Raw genomic sequence first — 25,332 nt, forward strand, 5'->3', positions numbered from 1 at the left:
GTTTAGACTTGAAAAGTTGTTGGAAATAAAGATTGTCTGCGTCGATTTTATTAAATTCGGAAAAAAATCTGTCCAAATCGTGTTATTACGCTCGCTACAGATGGCAACGTCATTTCCTACCTCTTTTCGAAAGACATGGCAGGCCCGATGATGTCGCTATAGCACAATGCGCATCAAACGGTAACATTTTGGGAATGCAATTGCGTTTCCTGAACCACATGAGGATTTGACTTACACCAACAGCGAGGAATTTTTTTTTCGGGACAAAGACATTAAGCCAGAAGTGGACCTCATCTGAGAAGATGATTTTTCGATGAAGATTTTTTCAAAGTTTTTTTTCGAGAACATGAATTTGTGTAATAAACTTGACAATTTCCAAGCATTGTACCAAAGTGAAACATAACATAATGAAATGACAAAGCCTACGGAACATATTGGCAAAATTTTACACAAATCCGTAAGCAAACAAGGTCACCAAGAGCTGTCATCCATTTTGGTAGATCCGTGTTCGGCTAGTGAATTCATATGAGAGAACTCTTCCAGTTTACAAATTTTACTTGAGGTTTCACATTATCTACCAGACATTGCTTTGTAGCTTTCTTGTCTTTTAAAAAATTTTCTGGCTCACATTTCAAGCTCGACAGTGAAAGTGATGCAAATGCAATTAACGTATTCGGTTGGGATATGCTTCAAATACTATTAAGACACCAAATGTGCACATTAATTTTTTTTTAGGATGCTTCAATCAACTTTTCTTATAAGAAATCTATGAGTTTCGAATTTTCGTACAAATTTCTCGAATATAGTTCGGAAAAAGTGCAGGTGATGAACTCGAGGTTTCATTTTGAGAAGAAAGTTACTCACTGCAGGCTTATGGGGGATCAGTTCGTTTCAAACCTGAGTCCATTTATTTCGACTCATTTCAAGTATGAGCAAAGTTTACATTGTAAAAGCATGAGTGACAAAAGGAGAGAGCCAGCCCATAGTCTGTTCAGTATGATTAGTAGAACATTTCACGGAGAGAGCCAGCCCATAGTCTGTTCAGTATGATCCGTAGAACATTTCACGCATAAGCGATTTCCCCTTTTTGGGTTTTAAGTGATGAGTGACACGGGGAGAGACCCAGCAATAACTTCATATTCTTGTATTAAGTTCGAAAGTTGAAAAAAATTCCATAGATTTTTATCTACAAAATATTAGAGGTTGTGTCTCGGATGAACGTTTCAGAATTAGGATTCCTGTTTTCGTAATTTTTATTCAATGAACAAATTTTTATGGTCCCTAAAAAACTTTCCAGTTAAAAATCGCCCGAAACCGGTTTTAGACCCATAGTTGCTCAGGAAAAGTTGTTCAGAATGATCTGTGGAACATATGTATCTCTCAAACGCGAATTTTCCTTTCGGGTTCCTTGTAAATCAATGTGCTCTAATGTACATACATATTTACAAGACTTAACGGTATTTTAGTTCACTGAATGTAAATATACATACATACATACGTATAAGAGTATAATTGTTTAAAAACTATTCACCACAATGCCCACACTTCTGAGAAAACATTTATTCTCTGGCGTGAGTGTAATCTGTTTCCGTGGTGTAGTGGTTATCACATCCGCCTAACACGCGGAAGGCCCCCGGTTCGATCCCGGGCGGAAACAGTTATAACTTTTTTGTATTATTATATTATGTATTATTAAATTTTATTTGCATGTTAATTAAATATAATTAATTAATTATATTGCAAAAATTCTTAAGTTAAACTTTTTATTTATCATTTCCTGCCTTTTCTTTTAAATAATGATTTCAATTGATTTATTATTAATATTGTTTATTTTGGATTTTATATTATTTATTTGGAATCATATTTGCTCTCAAGCTTTATATAAAAGCCTAAAAGTATGCTAAAGTTTTTTTTTTTTCTTCGCAGGGAATTGTATTTATGTACAGTATATACTGAATAATCACTACTAAGCACTATAAAACTAAATTGAAATGATCAACAATTATGAAAAATTAATTATTAACTTTAACTATAATGGGAAATATGTAGTTATAAAAACTCGATTTATTTTTGAAATAAATATTTTAACGTACTTAACCTAATAATGGTTACTTTGGGCAGCAGAAAATCATAAGAGACTGGAAACTAGTACGTATAGTTATTGTTTCGATGAATTTGTATACATTCCTTAAGCTTTAGATTATCATATATGATACATGTTGCCCCTTTTCAAATTTTATTTGAACAATCCAAACTGAGCGCAGAAGTATGTACATACATATGTATGTATGTATTACTTATGGCACTTTGCGTTCCTGCTCCAGTGTTTTAACTTTCTTTTTCAAATTAATCTCATTAAAATTGCCAGAGGAAATAAATTGCAAAAATTATGAATGCTTAGACATTTATGTTTGTATATATTCCGCATAGGAATGTGTCCTATGTACATATTATTCGCGCTGAACATCTAAATGGTACTCATTAGCGCGAAAATTAATATAGAAAAGTGCTTCTTTTCTAAATTTCTAATACATTTTTAGGTTGAATAATTATTTTTTGTTGCTAAGTGGATACTGCTTCTTTGTTAATGGTAAATAACTTATAAAGCGACATTTTTTAGCAAAATAAAAAAAATTATCTAATGAATGAAATGAATGAATAATTTAGAACTGTATGAAAATCGTTGCCTCACTCAAAAATTTTCAAAAATCGATTTTCAAAAACTAAAAATAATAGAACTACATTAAAAATCGCATCAGAATTCGCAAAAAAAACAAATAGTCCAGGCGACATTCTCTATCCGTATTCTCTAATCCGGATCACATGTTTATTATTCACTACATTCGCTTTTATGCTTTATTGGTTAAAGTTTTTTTTTGTTTTTTTTTTTTGAAACAAACAGAAATTTTTAAATATTTTTTCATAATACATAGTTCTGATCAACTTTCCTATATTTGGATTTTCAGATCAGATAATTTGTATTGGTTATTAGTTAAATCTATTTTATTTAGACTTGAAAACTTTAAATTTTATATAAATGAATAGCTTTGCATTAAGCTTAACAATTCAAATTATCTAAGATAATTTTCCGTTAAATCAATTATTTATAAAAATTTTAAAATGAATTTTGAATAATTTATTTAACAATTTAAATGATCTAATTGTTAGCAATTAGTGTATAAAACGGTGTCACAAATTCACTTCACAGTTTCAGCGCCACTGTATTTAGCACAGACATCCACCTTTCCTTGGCTTATTTCACCATACCATAATTAATTTGGCTGTGTCTAAATTACAAAACTAGAATTATAAGTAAAGTTTGTGTATTTTTAGATATTTGTTGCAGTCTGTGTTATAATTCTACTGCCTCTAACTAGCTTCTGTTCAAAAAGCAAGTGTTGTGAAGTACCGTTATAAGCATCGGTGGTTCAGTGGTAGAATGCTCGCCTGCCACGCGGGCGGCCCGGGTTCGATTCCCGGCCGATGCAATCTACTTTTTTTTGTATTTTTCGAGATTTTTTCATTTCAACTTCAAAAAATAAAAAAAAATATATATTTTTAATTCATAACTATAAAATAGTTTCTCGGCTAACCTAAGTAGTATGCATTTTGTACTTAAGAATAGTAAACAGATATTTTAAATATATTTTCGTTACATATTATATAACATAATACAATTCAATTATTATTTCAGAAAGTCAGCGATAGTTTTATGGACTTTTTGATTAAATTTAGCTACTATTTATTCAAATGTTGTTCTTTTTCACCGCATACTCAAATAATATATTTTTTTTTATTTCAGTGTCTTCGAAACGGTGAACTGCAAGGTCTTTGGTAAGTAAAAACGTCACTTTATATTTATCTATTTGATACTATTTTGACTACCAATATTATATATATTTTTGTATTTAACCATTTGGGGTTATTATATTAAACTTGCTCAAACATTTAGTTACTATGTGTTCTACTGACCTATTTTAAACTGATTGTGGCGCGCAATGTCATAAACTGTCAAATTTTTTAACGATAGTCTTAACCTCTTTCGCTGATGACGTCATGAAGGAATATATTTTTCCGAGGTATTCAACTAAAATTGAAGAAGCACAGAAGTATTTTCGAATACATTTGTTTCAAATAAATTTAAGTTATTCCCATACATTTTGGAAAGGGAATTCCTCAATATATCAAATCACTCTGTCTTAATTTCCAAGCTGTCCATGCCGTCGAAAATGTACGAATAGATTGTTAAGAAGGAAATAATATAGATTATGGGCCTGTTTGGCCATATGAACATTAATTTGATTTATATAGATCAATAATGACATATAATGATAGATCATATGGATCAATGGTGACTAATTTATTAGCTTTCAATGCGAAACAATATCAAGCCAAACTGAAATATATAAGTTCTAATTGATAATATGAGATCTTATACCTTGGAAGTCCCCGCAGCTGTTCTCTAGGGTAATGTCCTAGTCCCTTTGTTATTTGTTCTCTTTATCAATGATATTTCCTCAAGCAAGTTTTTTTCTTTATGTGAGTGATCAGTGTATTTACCAGGAAAATAATCAAACGATTTGAAGATCCAATCGGGGCGTGAAGCTCAAAGGTTTAGGATGATGTCTCAGCTGATTAATTAATTGGTTCGTTGGTTAATCTTTGTCGCTTTAGTAAACACCTTCATACGGATGAATATTATTTCTAACTCTAGCTATACTTCAAAGTTTCTTCTAAAATCTGTTAATACGTTTGGAAATTTGAATATTTATCTTGACTTTCGCACGTATTGACTTTGATTTTCATTTGCTGTTCATTATACCCTTAAACTGTTGCTCTCTGGCGTAGTTTAGAATTGTCAATATGTTAAAGTGAACTCACAGCATCTTCAGCGAATTTGCCCGCCTCCGGCAAACATTTTCGCATCTTTTCCGTATTAACGTTCCTAATGTTCACTAATATTACAAGGACTAAAAGGCGGTTAACGTAACTATGAAAGAACTTGTTTTTTTATATATATATATTAGGGTGTTTTTTTTTTTTGAACTATTAATCTTTTTCAGTCCCGTCACGAAATTTCCTTGGAAATACCCTAAAAAAATTCTCTGAAAATTTTAGCCCTTAATATTAACATTAAGAACTAGACCAAGGCCTGTAAAAATTTTCCATAGAAAATACACTACAATCGTGAGTTTTTATCTTTAAATTCTTACAGATCAGAGGTATTTTATGGCATCGCTTTGACTTTAGACGCATATTTCTCAGAATTGTTCACTCTACAAAAGTGCCCAGTGCAACAAAGTCGTAACTCACACCGGCGAGGTAGTACGGGGCTCTAAACCCGATTTTTCCACGAATTTCGCATTTTTTTTGTATATATATCTCGTAAATGACAGGAGCTATAGAAAAAATTAGTATGGCTTCAAAATAGGTCTCAGTTTCGGCGATTACCTCTTCATTCGAAGAAAACTTCTTCCCATCGACCATTCTTTCAACGATCATCTCTTCAATCGACAAAAACTTCCTCCCATCGAGCATTCTTTTGAGATCTGAGAACAGAAAATAGTAGCTGAGGGTCAGAACTGGAGAATACGGTGGATACGGTAGCTATTGGAAGCCAAATTTATGGATTTTTGATGTCGTTTTCACTGATTTAGGACACGTCGCATTGACTTGGTGAAACAGCATTTTCCTTTTGTTCAAATGTGGTCGTTTTCGGATATTTTGTCCTTAAAACTGTCTAATTATGCTATGTAATAGTCGCTGTTGATGGCCCTGCCCTTTTCAAGGTAGTAAACAAAAATGATCTCATGCGCATCCCAAAATACAGACGCCATAACCTTGCCAGCCGACTGTTGCGGTTTTCCACGGTTTGGGGCGGATTCATCGTGCGCAGTCCACTCGGATGACTGTCGATTGGTCTTCGGAATGTAATGATGGAGACATGTTACATACATTGTCACACATCGATGCAAAAATTTAGTTTTATAAAGATTTAATATCCATATATTACTCCGAATCATAAACTCGTCGTTGGTTTTGGTCAAAAGTGAGCTAGCGTGGCACCCAGTTTACAAAGAGCTTTCTCAACCCAAATATTCGTGAGTAATATGATATACACGTTCAGTTATTTTTAGAGTGTCTGCTATCTCGAACAACTGCACTTTATGGTCATCCAAATACATTTTTTAAATTTTTTTTTGATGTTTTCGTCGGCAACAACCTCTTCAGAGCGTCCATCAAAATTTGAGGCCATAAAAATTTGTCTATCCTTTCTAACGTGGTCTCCTCATATAAGGCAGAACTATTTCCAGTTAACCACTTTTTGAGTCTGCGAAAGATGTTTGCATGTGCGGATGTAGGTTGGTCCCGCGTGAGGGTTGTATTGATTTGGTACGAACGGGGGGTGTTCTCGTATGTGGGTTCTGTTGGTGTGGTGTATTGAAGTGTGACAGTGTTGTGACTTTGCGTACAGCTGCATGGATGTGGTGGCTTTAGGGGGAGGCTTATCTCATTTAACCAAACAGAGTTTTATAGTTTATGGTTTGTGGTGCTATATTAATTTAAAGACTTTTCAGGATACTAAATATCTTCTTCTTATAGTCTATACTCACCCTAATATCTAGTATGTAAATAAAAAATAATGATGTATTTTTACTAATCGTTAACTTTATTAGAATTCATTGATTTTTATGCTCGAAAAATTCTTGATATAATTTGATGCCACATATACAAATACAGACCTATGTATAGTATATACATATCTAGTCTAAAGAACATTTGTATTTAATATTAGCATTCCTATATTTTTTAATAAAAATTTTCAAACAATTATAATTTTTAATATGCAAATGATTGCTAGAACTCAAGAGTTTATAAAAATCAAAATTGTCAATTCAAGAAAGATCTAATAATATTTTGAAAATTTAAGTGCTAATAGCAAAATGAACACCTCGAAAAATATTTGGAAACAAATTATTTAATTATCCATACTTAAAAGTTAGTTAATAATATTGATGGTAAGGTAATTTTCAAAACAACTAATGTTTTTTAGCTACTAATTAAGCAAGTAACTTATGAGTACAGAACTATAGCTGGTACTTAAACATGTTGGCAGAGTTGCCATGTCTTAATAATGTAATTTTAACTTGCAACACTTTTCGGTTAAAACTAAAATTCACTTATACGCATAAACCTAATCTAAAAATGTGCGCGAATTGAGTAGAATTAAAATTTGAAAATGATTAACTAATTCGATTTAAAAAAAAGTGTAGAGTTTTTGTTTAACTTAGCCACTTGCGAGTCTAAGATTACTTATTTGACTTAAGTCTAATGAAATGTTAAGGGTGTTAAGGGCTAATGTTGGATTCGTTGTCACATGAGCTCCTCCTAAAATGCTTATGGCTTACACCTGCAGACGCAACACGATGGAAAGAGAAACCAGTCCATGAAGATGCCCTTGCAATCATTGTCCGGATCATAGGCTAGAAGGCGATGCCATTTATACTTTTGCTCACAACCACAGTCGCGAGCACAGCGCGATGTTGCTGGCGTGCTAAATGGAAAATCAAAATTAGCTTTCTAACCAACTACGAGTTGAGAAAAAAGTTAGCGTTAGAAAAATCAAAAACTCACGTGCAAACCTCCTGATGTATGGCCTGCTCGAAGTGCTGTGTATTGACAATGGCGCGTATTTTACCCGCCGAATTGGAGGCCCAATATGGCGTGACGATCTCCACCTTAGACTCGCAAGCGTCCACTCTTTAAAAGTTGTTGAAAGTTATTGTTCATTATTTTTTAAGAAATCTTCATTGCCTTGCTTACCTTCCCGTATTCTGTCCAGCATTCGCAAACGTATTCGTACTTGCTTTATTCGCATTCCGATTCGCCTGTCGCTTGTTGCGCAACTTGCCGAAATAACTTTCGCCAGCTTCCTCAGCATGTGGTTCTGTGCTGCCCTCGTCATCTGGTACCACGGCCGGAAATGCGCCTGGTGGTATGAAGATGTCGGGATCATCAATGAATCTGCGCTTGCGTTTCTTTGTTTGTGATTGTGGTCCGCCAGGCTCGAGATTCATCTCGAAGTCACCATACATTCGTCGCATTAGTGCCTTGTTGTCATCGATGAAGCGTTCTATTTTATCACTGCAACGAGAAGAGTGTCGGGGGAAATGTGGTTAACATAAAAAAGATTTCAGTATAGGATGTTAAAATTTAATTTCACAAAGTGTTAGATCATCTTAGGTTATGTTAAATAAATAGGTCAAAAATAAGCCCACTTCGACAGCTAGCGATGTCTGTTCATTGTGATGCTCAAATCTCCAAGGTATGGATTAAAAACACAAATTTACTGAGACGGCCAACATCAGTTCCAGCTATTTCGCCTCGTTCGTAGAAAGCATGGCAACCGTATGCTTCAAACTTAGTCTGGCGAAAGTTGAATAGTAAAGGAGAATGTGTTGAAACCTAATGCATGAAGAGAGAAACCCCTGCTCATTCCCATGCTGACGGGATTTGGGAAGGGTGTGCTTTCTTGAATTCTGATCGACTTTTTACTCTTTCCGCCAATTCCACTGTGGCTGGGCATCCCGCGAAGTTGAATATGGAAGCAGGTTGGTGCTACTGCTGTGAGGTCAGGCACTTCTTCATCAGTTTTGAAAAATGCACAATCCAAAAAGTAGGAATTCGTTGCCTTAATTACTTTTCGAGAGCCAAATATTGTTGAGAACGGTGGGGTTTTGCCAATTGCTTCCTCCAACAAATATATCAGACAGTATTGCCTTTTTCTAAGGCCAACTATTTCAAGGATGACGCTTCAAGAACTTCACCTTTCCGACAGAGTGAAGTCGAGAGCCATCCCAGTCTCACCATCTTCTCAATATTATACCTCATGCTGATTAAGGATTTTAGGATTGACCATCCTTCCGACAGGATGAAGTTGACTTGTTAATCGGTTTCCCCAATCCTTCTGGCAAATAAACCATTTATATACAACATCATTATAATTACGCTTTGTTCTTCGAATTCTATCCCTCAGTTCTTTCAGTGGGTCATGCAGCACCGGGATGTCTCTATTCATCTTTCGTAGTGCTCGCTCTCTGCTCTACTGACAGTTCTGTCACAGAGAAGACAATATATGAGATGATTGATATTCGATTCGACCTCAAAGCTCTCTACGGCACAGCACCAATAAACTCTTCCAGTTGCACACTGTTAAATGGTCCCTTCATGCCGAGAATTTTTCCTACCACATATTCCTTATGCATATCTGGTCTCTTTGTATCTTGCCCTGATGTGCGGGTTTATAAGCCTCTTCAGCCTCCTCATCGAAAACAAGGAGAGTCCATTAGGTCTGAAACTTTTGGCATGGAGATGAGAGCTTTTTTCGGCCGTCGAAATGAACGCCACCTTTATCTGCCTACAGTTTGCGTCGATTGGGACCAATCAACTTCATGACACCCTTACCGTCAGCTGAAGTTACGCATATATGATACATCAGGTCCCGGGCACTTGAATGGTTTGAACGGATTTAAGGCCTATGTGAAGTGGCGCTCGTTTAGAAGATCTAAGAAGGCTGTACTACCTTCGTGAAGCCCTCCGAGGGGCACTGCTTCAGTGGATGAATTCCTTGGAAAAATTTGAATACTCTTCGCTGCTCGAAGTCCCGTCACCATCCTCATTTCTAACCTAACATATGTATGTAGGTATGATAGGTAGATAGAGGATCTCTATCTATGAGCTAACAGTCTAAGTGCTAAGTGCTTTGGATAATTTTAGTCTGCCGCCGATAAGGTACAAAGCCTGATACCTTTATGATACATATACACATATGAAATATCAATTGAACTAATGAAGACACGTATTAAATAATTTTCCTGTTATTTCTAGTAATAGTAGTAACCAAAACTACAGTTACAACTGTCAAATGCTACGACTATGCATCACAGTAATAACAGCTTGAGTGGGCGTGTGCTCACACCTCTCGATTCACTCATCTGTCATAATAATCTCGTAAATGCATGTATCTACCTCAATCGCAATGGAATCTCATTGACGAAACACATTTCTTACTATTGATGCATATATTATAAATATGCTATTACTCATTCATTCATTAATTGTTTACATTGCAAATCATTTTGCGCGGGTTTACAAGTTGTAAATGTACTCGTCTCAAGTAGTAAATGCAAAGAACATTTTTTTCTAATTATTTGCCACGTCTTTTTCGACGTTTGTGCCCCCGCAGTGAACTTGACTGCTATTGGTATGTTTTTATATTATGTTTCATACGAATGTTCTTTTCCAAGACGAAGGCGTCAGAGATTTACATATGTATGTAGACATGCATGGCTTTTCACTTCTCAGACACTTCCGAAAATCATTAAGTGATAGATGGGTGTGATTGAATATTTTGTACCGTAAATTTTGTTATGACAAATCAATGGAGTTACTCTAAGTGGGCTCATTATTAGAATTTAATGTAGTTGTGTTCACCTGGGGCTGATGAAAATCGAGAGAACCTAGGAGACCACTTCCAAAAAATTGATTTTGAAGCCAACTTTTCTTTGACTCTTATGAATTTGAAAGGCATCTGTGGTATGTGCATATATGTAAGACTTCAGACTAACTAAATTTTCCGTAAATGGTTCCTTGATATTTCCGGTTTTATGTGACTAAAGTTTGTTGCTTCAATGATCGTATTCGACTATTGTTTTAGTGTCGAAATTGGATTTCCAAATCATTTTCATAAGTACTGCCGTGTTGTCAACCTTTAACCGAACAAATATCAGAGTATGTTCTGATTACATCGACCTGACAGTCGTGAGAACGTACACTTTATTGTAGATATATTGAGCGAACGAAGGCAGATTGTTCTCTATTTAGCTCTGCACCTCGTGTTTTTTTCTCCAGCAATAGATTGAAGAAGTCACCCGATATGGTGTCTCCCTGTCTGAAACCTCGTATCGAACAGCCCGAAGAGGTCCTTTCCGATCCTGACGGAGCTTTTGGTGTTGCTGAAAGTTAGTTTACACAGCCGTTTTAGCTTTGCTGAAATACAAAGTTCTGTCATAGAGGTAGTTCCTTTTCGTGCTGTCGACGGCGGCTTTAAAATAGACGAAGAGGTGGTGTGTGTCTATCTTCCCTTCACGGGTCTTTTCCAAGATTTAGCGCATGGTGGAAATCTGATCGATAGTAGATTTTCCAGGTCTAAAGCCACACTAGCTGGTCCAAGCATTTTGTTGAGGTTCAGTCTTTCACACACTACGCTTCATAAGACCTCAGGTGCGATATTAAGGAGGCTTACCCCCGTAAATTGGCGCAGGTTTTGAGGTCCCCCTTAAAAAAAAAAAAAAACTTACTCTTACAAAGAAGCTGATGCACCCTGTCAGTTCTTCTCCGTATTTGAATAGCTCGGCTGGAAATCCATGGGACCCTGACGCTTTGTTGCTGTTCAGGCGGGTAATTACTATTCGAACCTCATCGTATTCGGGCAATGGAACATCTATTCCATCTTATTCGATTGGGTAATTGGGTTGGTTCTCGCCAGATGTTACATTTTCACAGCCGTTCAGCAGGCTGGAGAAGTGTTCCTTCCATAACTTCAGTATGCATTGGACATCAGTGACTAGATCACCACTTTGGGAAGTACAAGAGTAGGTTCGTCTAATAAATTTGGATGCTAAAACCATAACACGTGTTAAGGTAGATCTACGTGTTCTTCTCTATATAGAAAAACCTCTTTGTAGTTTAAGGTACATTATCTTATATTAAAAAAAACTACGGATCCACTGAATCATTCTGGGTGGCGCTTGTGCCTTTTAAGGTCGTAGCACTCATTAAACGGAATTTCAGCGGAAGCGAAAGTAAAACTCAAAACCAAAACAAAATGTTAATCTGTCGCACTTAAATATTACAAATGTGTTTTATATTTATTTATAATACTTATATGTATGCCTTTCGATTTGTTGTGGCTTGCGAAAAAGATTCAAAGCAGTCTCAAAACGAGTTATGATCGAGAGCAGTGATGGGAATTCGCTTTTTTCTTTTTTCAATTTATTGAGAAGTGAAAAGATACTGTTGATATATGTATGTATAAATACTAATCACGAAAAAATAATAAAATTAAAGTAACAGTATAATCTCCTTTTTGGAATTGCATTAGCAAATAAATTTTAACGCGAAAGAGATGAATTTGAATTTCTGGTTTTTTAATATTTATACCAATTTATCCATAAACAGCTCATAAATTAAACCAATAATTGCATAACTTATTTATGTGTATGGTAAATTTCGTTAAAAGCTTAGCTATTTGCTTTATTATAATTTTTTTTATTGTCAAATAACGGATTTATGAGCATTCGCGTGTGACCTTGCACCCAGTCATAAACTCGCTGAGGATTTGAAACCAACTTGAAGTTGTTGATATGGAAAATAAAGTTATTATTGCATATGGAATATGGTTCGATTAATCCCTCTGCAGGATTTTTATAGGGGTAGCAAGTTAATAAATCATCGATTAAAGTCGAACCCGAAGTGTCAGATAATGGACACGAACATGGCATCATAACCGAAAACTGAGACTTCGAAGAAGTTGGTCATTCTGAAAGAAAAATTAACCACAGGCCATTAGTAATAATCACGGACGAGTCAAACCGTGTGGCGAAAATTCTTTCTAAAGGCAGCTGGGTAATGGGTTAACATCTTTGGTCTTGGATGATCACTAATATAGGACATGCCACCACTAACCTTTAGGGTAGTGCTTTTGGTCACAACTCTTATATTTTAAGGAAACAAAGAATTAGGTGTTATGGTAGGAGTCAACTTAGAGAGACTTTGTTATGAAAGGTGATCATTTCGAGATTCCCTACTCTTTTCAAGGAAAAAACATAGAAACTTCTAATTTATTGGGGAATGTTTATTAACACAAGAAAGAAAATTCTTTGGCATTTATTTTTTGAAGATTATTTTTTCAAATGTTGGCCGTGTCTACGCTTCAGATAGTCCATCCGTTGAGTCCAATTTTCGATTACTCGTTCGAACATTTCGGCTGGTAACTGGCGAATGACACTTGTGATGTGTTGTTCCAAGACCTGTATTGAAGCGGGATTGTCCGCATAGACCTTAGAAAATGTCTAACGGTGTTATATCATACGGTTTTGGTGGCCAAAAGTTCAAGCCAAAGTGTTCGCTCAATAATTCCATTGATTTATGCGACGAGTAAAAAATGGCGCCGTTTTGTTGAAACCAAATGTCGCCGAGATCACAGTTTCAATTTCAGGCATCACATAGTCACATTGACAGTTACGTTCTTATCGGCACCATTTTTGAAGAAATATTGACGGATGATTCCACCGGGTCATAAGCCACACCAAACCGTTGGTTTTCTGGATAAAATGGCAGCTCTTAAATGTCTTCAGGTGGCTCTTCATCCTAAATGTGGCAATTTTGTTTGTTTACATACCCATTGAGCCAGAAATGAATCGTAGCATCTTCTTGAAACTTTTTAAAGAGCCCTAAGAGCGAAGCGATGTCGCTTGGGAAGATCGAGCTGCTTTAGTTCTTGCACGAACCGTATTTTATACGCTTTCAATTTAAGATCTCGACATAAAATGCGCCAAGTCGTTCCATACGTCAGTCCTAGCTGCTGCAAACGGCGCTGAATCGACTCTCGACGGTCTTTGTGTACACTCTCAGCTACAGCTGCTATATTTTCTTTACTGCGTGCTGGACATGGTCAATTCGATAGAATATTATTGAACAATGAATAATGGGTCTCAAGATGGTTGATGGTTTGAGAATAGTAGTGCTCAGTAGGCCGATTATGTTGACCATAAGTTGAGTGAAGCGTGCGAAACACATTCTTTACAGATTGAAATTTCGTAAAAAAGTTGAACGATTTGTAAATGTTGTTTAGGCGGATTTTCTATGAATAAATGCCAAACAATACTGAACAAAAATAACATGACAGCTTGACACGACTCACGCATGATCTGTCAAAAAAATGCTATTGAAAAAAGTACCCATACATAGATCAGCCGTAATATTAATATCTGAGCAAAGTAAAAAGAGAATACAACAACACAAATTTGATTTTAAAAATATTGATTGCTATTATACACACTTAACAGGTGCATTTCTCATAGCTCAAAAGGATATAAAAAGTTCTTTATCCTGATTTTGATCGATCAGTTTGTATGGTTCCGAAAAATTAGCAACAACTTGGAGAAAAAAGGAAAGGTTATCTTAAAAGCTGAGGGACTTGTTTGCATATAGACTGTAGGATCGACATGATTAAATCGACTCAGCTCGTCACGCTGATAATGCATATACATATATAGTATATATAGTATATACATATTTTATGGGGCCGCCAACTTTTCCTAGGTCCACGTGGCAAACTTAAAATACCCTTTTCTGGTTATGAGATAAATTGATTTGTGATTATCTTTGGTCAAGCAAATAAACAAGACGTCGTCAACCTAAAACTACTCAAATCAAAATTCAATACATAAATATAATTAATTTATAAATCAATTATAAAACGCAAGCAAAAAAAAAAAATTAATTACGGTGTTAATGACTTCTTATTAAACAATAATTACGTTTAATGAATTTATTTTTGGAAAATTTCGAGAGAAGTAGGTTACATTTTTACTTATACTTTACTGGCTTAAATTGAGTGTGACTAAATTGTATATTTTTATTTTTTTCTTTAGGAATTTGTTCACTTCTTGCTTTATTTATTTCTTATACATTTTTTTCTTCTATATATTTATTTTATTTATTTATTTTTTAATGAAAAATTTGAACTATGCATTTATTTAGCTTGAAGCAAATGAGTTTATAACAAGATCTAACAGAATACTCTCAGCCCACACATACACACATACAAATAAAATTATAAATAGTTTTGTCTTGCATGCAAATTTTTGATTGTCCACCATCAAATACGAAATTTTAATTTTCTCATAATTACAGCCAACAGGTTAATGATCAAATTTTAAGGTTAGGGTTAAGGTAAAAATCGAAGAGAAGAAAGAAAAAATCAAAATTGTCTATATGTATGAAAAACAAAAAATATTGTTGAAAAATCTGCCGTCGCGCTAATTTGCGATAATCAACGCAAATGAGCTCAAACGCCAAGTGATTAGTTGTTTGCCGCCTTAAATGGCGATAAGCGTAAACGGCTTACAAACGCGTACAATCACTCTCATACACACACATTTACATAAAAGCATTTTGCTACTTACATTGGATAGCTGTTGCCCGCCGTCGGACAGAATAATTGATGGTAACGTTTGATGCATGGCACACCTTTGATTATATCACCGCGCACATCTAGACCCAAGGCAACAGACAATGCAGTCCACCAGATCTGAAAAAAGCGCAGAGTGAAAGAATGATATAATAAAAATGTGGCAATTTTTTGGAAAATCTAAAAATTAATTTAAAAACATAAACAAATACATATGTATATCATAATAATAAAATTAAAATTTAAAAAATTTCGAAATTGAAAATAAAAATTAAAAAATCTAAAAATGTGAAATAAATAACAAGCTGTCGCAAAGGAAATACATCCGCCTACAACCGGCGAATACAGTAAAATATCTAGGGCTAAGTTCCACTTCACTATGGCACATAACGCCATCTTGTACATAGTGCCCGTAGACATCGTCGGATGGTATATAGCTGCGAAAGTTGCTAACGGACTCAGAAAACTGGGTTCCCAAAAGAACACTTGTCTAAACACTCGGAAATCCTCACATACTTTTACTTCATACCGAATCACTTAGATCATGGAGTCGCCAAATCGAACTCTGGCGGTTCTTTCTCAGCCCTTATACCGGTGAGGGAGTTATGGGTGGGAAAAAGGCGTTGGAGGAAAGGGGCAGTAGGCTTCTTTACAGATGGGTCAAAGCTTGGTCGGAAGGTTGGTGGTGGGGTTACTGTCAGAAAATCTATCAACATCAACTCCAGCTTCTGGCTTTCTGACTATTGAAGTGTTTTCGAAGCCGAGGTTGCCCAAGATCGATCGCAAGAGATCTAGTGATCTCTTTGCCCGCAGTAAGGCTAGCTTCTCCCTAGTTGTAGGGCTTTTAATAGCCCATGCCCTATTAGCGGCCATACTGAAGGACTGGGAATATCTGTATGCCCTCTGCAGTACGGATGGACCATCTGAAACATAGCCGCGTCCAATAGTTGAAAGAGATAATCTTCAAAAAATAAATTCTAAAGAGTGTTCTTTGGAATGATAGTGAACATTCTCAGATAAATTTGAAGTTTCTGTGTTTTTTCTTTATAAAAGTAGAGAACCTCGAAATGGATCACCCTAATACTACTACTAGTTTACTAATTGCCTTGGGCGCCAAGGAAGTTCCATCGAGATATCTTACTTTTTTTATCAAGTTATCGCAGACGGACGGACAGGCAGTCAATTGGAATTCAACTCATCTCGTGTTCTTGATCACTTGTGTATATACATACATATAAATAAAAGTTCAGTTTCTAAATTTAAATTCGGATTATTTTTGTACACCAAAATAGCGGAGTATCGTTGCTTGTTATTGATAATACGACATATTATATATCATTATATATTTTTATACACACATACATATACACATAATATATATTTAAGCTTATTAATACGCTTTATCAGTATTTGTTTTGGCTTTATACGTTTATTTAAAAATAAATATTTATAAATATGTTTTGCCATATATTTTGTTATTTTTTGCTAATTAAGTATATTTTTAATTTTTATGACTTCTTTTCACACTACACTAACATACGTAAGAGTTTCTGGCCACAACTTGGTCGTGAGCATCGGTGGTTCAGTGGTAGAATGCTCGCCTGCCACGCGGGCGGCCCGGGTTCGATTCCCGGCCGATGCAAATTACTTTTTTAATAATATAAAACAGGTGATATCCAAGTTGGGAGACTTTTTTCGATACCATTTTTTTGACAGATCAAGCTGTCATGTTCTTTCTCTTTAGTATTGTTTGGCATTTCATCATGGAAAGAACAACGTTTACAAATGGTTCAACTTTCTTAAATTGAAAGCTTACAAAATAGCTTCACTGTATGGGCTCATGCAAAGTTGCAAGAAGATCCCACGTTTTCAAGCCAAATTTTGCTTAGCGATAAGGACCATTTCTGACTCAATAGGTATGTAAACAAGCAAAATGTCGAATTTGGAACGAAGACAAACCTGAAGATATTAAAGAGCTGATATTTCATTCAGAAAAACAACGGTTTGTTGTGGTTTGTGGACCGGTGGAATCTTCGGTACATATTTCTGGACTGAACGTAACCGACAATGGCGACCATTATGCCGTCATTGATAACCGACTATTTGATGCTTGAAATTGAAACTCGTTATATTGGCTAAGTTTGGCTTCACTTCCCACACATCGAATCAATCAATGGATTTATTGAGAGAACACTTCGGTGAGCAGGTAATTTCAAGCTTTAAGCCGGTTGATTGGTCACCAAGATCGTGTAATATCACATCGTTAGTATTTTTCCTGAAGAGATACGTAAAATCTAATCTAAGTCGTTTTTCGAATCGGTACTTGGAGCAACAGCAGGCGTGTCATTTGCCATTTACCAGTCGAAATGCTAGAACGGGTCGTCGAAAATTTTACTCAACGGATGGACCATCCAAGACGTAGTCGCGAACAACAATTGAAAGAGATAATCTTCAAAAAATAAACTATAAAGAATGTTTTTTCGAATAATGAATAAACCCCAATAAATTTGAAGTTTCTGTGTTTTTTCTTTAAAAAAAAGTAGGTAACCTCGAAATGGATCACCCTTTATTAGTAATATAAATGTTTCAAAATGTAAGATTATTTCAAAAATATCCCAAAAATGTAAATAAAAACTGCTGAAATTATCATTTTGAAGTAACGAGCTACCAAAAAATGTGTCGTTTTTGCCAAAAGTTCAAATTTCCCAGCTTATCCTAATTAAATTAATTGTAAACTAGTAGCTCTTTGTAAAGAGGCATGCGGGCAGAAATTTACGCTATATACTATTCATCTTATAATAACTTTTGTTACACCACACATATGTTACCTGGTCTACGGAAAGGGGGCTTAGGTGTCAAAAAAAGGAGAACAATTAATGAGATAACGAGAAACTGACGATTATTTTTAATAGCTTTTCCCAGAAAACTAGTTTTCGCACGTTAGCTCCTTTTTGGAGACCAGGTCACATATACAGTGTGCGACAAAACTAAAGCACGGAATCTGCCTTGTCGGTATTTAACCGAATAAAATCATAAAGTAGGCATTACGTGATGTTTTATTGATTTGTATTATTAGTTCATGTATTCTTCTTTTAAAATTAGTAAAAATTAAACAAATTAACTTACTAAAATATTATATAAAATTAAATATATGAAGAACTCCAAAAATCTGGTGCGACAAAACAAAAGCACATAACTAAGAATTTACATTAATTGCACATTAATTGTTTGTCAAACGGTTTTTAATGATCAAAAATGTTGGATATGTGTAGTTATTACCTAATTAGAAAAATATTAATGCATATTCAGATGCAGTTCGTCATTCAGTACGGTTGGTTGTATGTTAAAGAGAAAGATATTTCAATGGCTCGAAATAAGTATTCTGTTCATTTTAGAAAAAAATTTGTTAAGGATTTTAAGAAAAGAGAATCGGTTATGACTATTGCAAAAAAGTTTGGAATAAATCATCCTAATGTTTCCCGAACATTTAGCTGATTTGGCAAATCAAGCTCTTTGGTTACAGCGCGTAGAGGTAGACGGCCGTGGAGAGCAACCGAACGAGAGGATAAGGGAGTCATTCGGGCAATAAAAAATTACCCTTTTATATCGGCAATATCTATTGTAAGACAATTACGGTTAAATACATTACAGAGATCCATACAACGTCGAGCTGTCGATGGGGAATTTTCATGCTACCTGTAGCAAGTTTTTGCAAAAAAGCCGTATTATTTATTTAAAGAACAGACTGGCGTGATTGGAATTTGTGAGGATGCACATAAATTGAGCGATTACCAAATGGCAAACTGTACTTTTTTCTGGCGAATCGAAGTTTAATATCAAAGATTGAGATGGTCTGAAGCTGGTAGGCAGACCGAAGGGACAACGCCTAAATCAACGTTATAAAACAAGCGCGGTGAAACATGGTGGAGACAATGTACTGGTGTGGGGTTGTTTTCCAGGGAATGCAATAGGATAAATTCATCATATAAACAGTATAATGGACAAATATAAGCATAAAAATATTTCTCAGAATATTAATGCTGCCACATGTTGCAGAAGAAATGGCTTTAAAATGGGGTTATCAACATGACAACGACCAGAAACACACTGCTATTTGTGCAAAACAGTGGTTTGTTGATAACAGGAATGAGGTTTTGAAGCGATTCGCACAATCACCTGATCTCAATCCCATAGAGAACCAAAAGTAAATTGTAGATCGAAAAATCAGACTTGAGAATTGTAAAAATAAGGCCGTTTTATACATTCAAGTGAAGGTAGCATGGAAAAGCATTTCCTGGGACACATCAAATAAATTAATTGAGTCCATGCCTAGCCGATGTGCAACTGTATTGAAAAATAAGGGATACGCAACCAAATATTGAAAGACATAAATTTTTCAATCATAAAACCATTTCGTGCTTTTGTTTTGTCGCACCAAATTTTTGGAGTTTTTCATATATGGTATTTTATATATTTTTTTAATAAGTTAATTTGTTTAATTTTTACTAATTTTAAAAGAAGAATACATGAACTAATAATACAAATCAATAAAACATCACGTAATGCCTAATTTATGATTTTATCCAGTTAAATACCGACAAGGTAGATTCCGTGCTTTAGTTTTGTCGCACACTGTATGTATTTATACCGTAATTCACTAAAAAAAAAGAAAAAAAAATACTACTTATGCATCGGCCGGGAATCGAACCCGGGCCGCCCGCGTGGCAGGCGAGCATTCTACCACTGAACCACCGATGCTTGATGTCTATATTTCCTATATACTTTAGTCCGTGCAGCATTTCTAAGCGCATCTTCTCCAATAACATTATCAGCTGCGCTTGAGATGAGCTTGAAAAACTGGATTTGGCTGCTGCCGGCTCCACAAATATACATACAATCATGCTGCTGAAGATGTTGCAAAGATACTTCCATATATGTCTGTATATAAAGGCTAACATATTGTAGTAGTCAGTACTACTTCGCGCTACCACTTTACAACAGTATAATATAATATATTATAGACAAACCACTTCTTATCACTGATAAACTAAATATATGTTTGATTGTGTTTGTATGCATTAGGTAAATAGTTATGACTTGCGAAAGCCACCAAACAATAATTAATCAAACTGTCAGTTGTCCAAAATTATTAGACACGTGTGACTGAAAACGAAAATTTGCGGTTGCTGCGAAGCTTAGATGCCCTACACATAAGAGATGAGACTTTGCATTCCTTCGTACCACTTTTTTGACAGAGTGCTCCGAAGTAAATCATGTGGTTTACCATTGGACACAGCGGTCTCCAATGAGCGTGAAGAGAATTGGTCAAGTGTTCTTATTTGATCGAAATTAAGTTTCCTCTGAACCAGGGTATAGCAAAAAAGATCTGTGAGTTCTCACTATCAACAGAGCTAGCCTATGCCCAATAGTATGGTTTCTAACTGGATAATTGAGGACTATGTGGAATAATATCAACATTTTTTATGAATTTTCTTACTTTAGTGGGGATACTAACAGTGTCACTATTTAATTGGCAAATATGCAATACAATAACTTTTGTAGAAACTGTAACTTAGCCGGAGGTAGAAGAAAAGGAAACTATAAAACCTCCTCTATGCGCATGCCAGGTACAAAAAAAGAATTCAACTATCAGCCGAGGATTTTTAGATGACCTTTCAGAGGTTGCAAATATAAAACTACATGTACTGATGAACTTCACAGAAGCATGGAGTAGTTCAGTGAGGAACCAATAGAGTGAGGAAATATTTGTTCCGTTAGCATCATAATGGCCCTCTTAAAGGCCTGGGTGCTTTGTCAGCCTCTATCTATCTACCTACCTAAGAAATGTCTTGCCTTTGTGAGAGCAAGGTTAAAACAACTCTAACTAAGTTATTTAGTCGAATAAGCTGTTAAGTAGATAAAGTTTTCAACTATTACGGTGTCGTACTAAATAGATAGAAATTTGAGAAATGTACCTCGACCTGTGGTCTGTTATACTCTCTTCTATTATCACAACACTTTTTTAACCCAATCAAATTAAAGAGGCTTAGTAAAGACCCTGTGTTAATGGTTTTAATGTGTTCTCTTAATGGATATATTTGCTTGATCATCTCTTCTTGCGATTGTGGGGCGATCAAAGTATTGGTATCTGTATTCTCTGGTCACAGAAGCGTCACAGATCCATGGAACGGTACCTTAATCTGTGTAGTTGAGACCGTCGACTGCAGTGGCCTGTATAAAATCCAAACAAGCTGCCTTAATTAGTTTCTTCAACCGTTTTGTATTGAACTCTTCTCCAAACGGACTCGAAGCCCAGGCACTTGTAGCCAGTGGCGTTTTATAATGTCTTTTTCTTCGTACTAGGTATTCAGCTGCTATTCGGTAGAATTTCCGCACAGTGTACATATTGTGAATACATAAATAACCAAGTTTTACTGTTAAGAGAGTGGAATTTTTATGTTGACACAAGAGAGACAAGATGAGGTTTGTTGTTCTCACCATTTTTATCGTTCGCCTGGAAAGAGTTAAAGCTTTCATTCTCGAATATTACTTAAAGATGTTGGGTGATGGAGGGCCTTTAGTTGAGTTCCTAATATATGATTGAGACATTTTTCCGCATAATTATTACCAATATATCCACTATAAAAGAATTTCATACACCTTATGAAGATCTTTGATTTATTTGTATACCTTGAACAAGGTATAATAAGTTTACAACGAAATTTGTAACACGCAGAAGGAAGCGTGCTCGATTCAGCTCGATTTAGTTATGTCCGTTTGCCGTCCATCAGTCCGTCTGTAGAGTATATAAGCGAACTAGTGTCTCAGTTTTAGAGATATTGATCCGAAATTTTGCATACGTTCTTTTCTCCACAATAAGCTGCTGTCGGAACAACCGATGACGAACCACTGTAGGATATAGCTGATGTATATTAGAAATTGATGGGTGAAAATAAAACCATTGTATAGAAAACTTTTTTATTTCACAAAATTTGGCACAGATTATTGATCAAGGCAAAAAAATCTTCGAACATATTTTCAAGATGGAACAACTATAGTATATATATAGCTTCATACAAACTGTCCGATAAAGCTGTTTTATGCTCTTTTGCCATTTTTTGCTATACGGAATGCACTTGTGAAGATTATTTTAGCTTCGCTGCAGCCGAAGTCAATATATTTTCTTGTTTGCCTAACTATTATTTTACCTAAATTTAGGAGGCACACCCAACCTTATTATTTTTGTAATTCGTCTTTAACAATTCGTTGACATTTCAGTTTATCAATATAAATAAAGATAAGCATCTCTTAATCCCGCAATAATGAAATTGTGGAGGATGCACCTAAATTCCATTGCTAGTTTTCCATGTTTTCCTTATTATTCCTCTTGTGTGTGTTGTTGCTACATTTGGTGTTTGCGGTTGCCATAATTTTTAATGTCGCATCAAAATTGTCAGTCGTACAAATGCTCGACCTCATTGCGTGGCTGTCAAAAAACCGTGTCGGCAAACGATTGCGGCAAACATGCTTTTGTTGGAGTTTTAGAAAGGCAACAACAAAAAGCAGTCAACCATTAAACAGCAGGCAACCGATATGCCAAAAAAGTTGAATGCACCTGCTCTAAGCATTCATAGAGTTTGAATGAAACCAAAAAATTTACAAAAAAAAAAATACAAAAAAACAACAAAAAACATAATTTCAAAGTGCCGAATTCCAAAAGTTTGCACTGTCGTAGCACAACCTTTGACAGTTGATGAAGCAGAAGGAAGAAGCAGCACAAGCTGTTGGCGGGGTGTATGCCGTTTAATTGCTAAAATCGTGCTAATACGATTTGACGGTGATAAAAAGCGGTGTCATAAAGAATTTGTCTATGGATTTTTTGTTTTGTGGGTTTGTTTTGAAAATTTGTTTATGTGTTTTTACACCATCTATGATTTTTAAATTATACGAGTATCTTTTTTTTATTTTATGAATACAAGTATAGGATTAAAGCTAGGCACATATTACAAGTGGTCATATTACACCAGGTCCTTCTCCACCTGGTCTTTCCAACGGAGTGGAGGTCTTTCTCTTCCTCTGCTTCCCCTGGCGGGTACTGCGTCGATTACTTTCTGAGATGGAGTGTTTTCGTCCATTCGAACAGAATGATCTATCTGCTGTCTCTTAATTCGATAAATTATGTCAACTTCGTCGTATATCTCATACAGCTCATCGTTCCATGGAATGCGATATACGCCGTGGCCAACGCGTAAAGAACCATAAATCTTTCGCAGAAATTTTTTCTAGAAAACTCGTAACGTCGACTCATCATTTGATGTCATCGTCCAAGCCGCTGCACCATATAGCAGGACGGATGTAATGAGTGACTTGTAGAATTTGGTCTTTGTACGTCGAGAGAGGACTTTACTTCTCAATTTCCTAGTCAGTCCGAAGTAGAATAAAAGTTATTCTGCGTTGGATTTCGACAGTGACGTTGTTATAGTTGTTAATGCTGGTTCCAAGATAGACGAAATTCTCTACGACTTCAAAGTTGTGACTGTCAACAGTGACGTGAGAGCCAAGTCGCAAGTACGACCACTGTTTGTTTGATGACAGGAGATATTTCGTCTTTCTCTCGTTCACCGCCAGACCCATTTGCTTTGCTTCCTTATTCAGTCTGGAGAAAGCGGAACTAACGGCGCGGGTGTCATCATCACTTCCATATTTATTTAGAGTTTATTGGTTGGATGTCAACTCATTTATGCCAATACTGCTCGTTTCCGGATTGGCATGTTTTATAGGTCGACTGAAGTCCAAAAATGTTAATTTCGACTGATTCAAGACAAAGAAGTGGATAAAACGAATAAAAAATGCTCTAACAAATAAAAAGCGATTATCTTTCTACTCTCCTCTAGGTAATATCGAAATTAATTTCTAGAAAAACACCCAGTATATTATAAGTACGGCAACACTGGCTAATTTTGTGTGGAACACATACTTATTATAATTTTTTTGTTATTGTGAAGGGTATATTCCTCTAAGCATGTTGTATGTCATTTATTCACCAAGTTGCTTACAGTTTACCGCTATGTCGCAAAGACCTTGCAATGCCATCTAACATTTTAATTTGTAGCCGTCTTCTTAGTTTCCAGGCAATTTTCTTAGTCAAAACGCAAAGCTTTAATGCAATATGAAGTCTTTAGCGCTTCGTTTGTTTTATTTTGTATAATTTGTATATCTGCTGCACGATTTTTGAATTAGAACGCCAACAATTTGCAATAATTTTTAATGTAACTAAAGCATAACATGTGATGCGCTTTAATGTTCTAACATAAATGCTCCGGCACGATTTCTTGCCAACATTTGCAGTTGGTTGGATGGCATCCGGTAAGCACTTGTTCACAAAGGTTAAATGAGGTGAATTCAACTTGGTTGAGGACTAAGAATAATTCGAAATTATAGCAAATTTTTTTCTAAGTTAAACCTTAACATTTTTACTAATATGAAATTAATTTAGTTTTAGTTCTTTTTCTGGATTTGTTTTAGGCATCATTCAGTATTTATTCCAAAAATAATATTCCAATATGTGTATTTTGTCCTCTTTTTAACTGTCATTACCTGAAAAAATATGGTCGAATTATTCTTTATCATATTAAATAAGGCACTAACTCTATATTGCAATATCATATAATAGCTGTCAAAGAAGGAAAAGTATTGTCTTAAAACACATACGAAGTTTTCCTCAGCAATGAGAACGGCACCATCGTCGAAAAAAAATGTTCGCGCCGTTACAGAGCCAATTTAGACTTGCCATATTTTAGTTCTTTGGCATTTAAGTATTAAGTATTTTTCTAGCTAAACCCAATCGAAGCGATAAAGCAAAAGGTCCTCCACACCTGCATTGAGTGCGGCTTTTTCCATTGGTGACACGTAAAAAATCGCTATGAGAGGATATTTTCAGTACAGTTCAGTGCGGAAAGTAAGAGAACTGAGTCGATTTAAAAAAATTTATTGAACCAATCGTTACAATTCTTTAAAAACTTTCAAAATAGGCTCCTTCTGCGTCGATGCAGCGTTGCTAGCGCGATTTCCAAGCA

The 25,332-nt window shown here is 35.4% G+C and overlaps 1 protein-coding gene and 4 non-coding genes across 5 annotated transcripts in view; 3 read left to right on the forward strand and 2 right to left on the reverse strand.

The window, feature by feature from the left end:
* Positions 1–1,584: 1,584 nt before the first annotated feature.
* Trnav-aac (transfer RNA valine (anticodon AAC)) lies at positions 1,585–1,657 on the forward strand. The gene has a single exon. It is a non-coding gene; the product is annotated as a tRNA-Val (tRNA).
* A 1,760-nt stretch (positions 1,658–3,417) lies between these two features.
* Positions 3,418–3,488, forward strand: Trnag-gcc (transfer RNA glycine (anticodon GCC)). Its single transcript has one exon. It is a non-coding gene; the product is annotated as a tRNA-Gly (tRNA).
* A 3,351-nt stretch (positions 3,489–6,839) lies between these two features.
* Positions 6,840–25,332, reverse strand: part of LOC126752947 (protein spaetzle 3) — an 80,423-nt gene continuing 61,930 nt past the window's right edge. The window contains exons 4-7 of the mRNA XM_050463998.1: positions 15,252–15,376; positions 7,825–8,145; positions 7,636–7,761; positions 6,840–7,555 (exon numbers count right to left, since the gene is read on the reverse strand). Of these exons, the coding sequence (XP_050319955.1) occupies positions 7,399–7,555; positions 7,636–7,761; positions 7,825–8,145; positions 15,252–15,376 (729 nt within the window). The 3' untranslated portion in view covers positions 6,840–7,398. The remainder of the gene's footprint in view (positions 7,556–7,635; positions 7,762–7,824; positions 8,146–15,251; positions 15,377–25,332) is intronic.
* Positions 16,828–16,898, forward strand: Trnag-gcc (transfer RNA glycine (anticodon GCC)). The gene has a single exon. It is a non-coding gene; the product is annotated as a tRNA-Gly (tRNA).
* On the reverse strand, positions 19,944–20,014 carry Trnag-gcc (transfer RNA glycine (anticodon GCC)). The gene has a single exon. It is a non-coding gene; the product is annotated as a tRNA-Gly (tRNA).

Source organism: Bactrocera neohumeralis, chromosome 3 (genome assembly GCF_024586455.1).
Source record: "Bactrocera neohumeralis isolate Rockhampton chromosome 3, APGP_CSIRO_Bneo_wtdbg2-racon-allhic-juicebox.fasta_v2, whole genome shotgun sequence".
NCBI lineage: Eukaryota > Metazoa > Arthropoda > Insecta > Diptera > Tephritidae > Bactrocera > Bactrocera neohumeralis.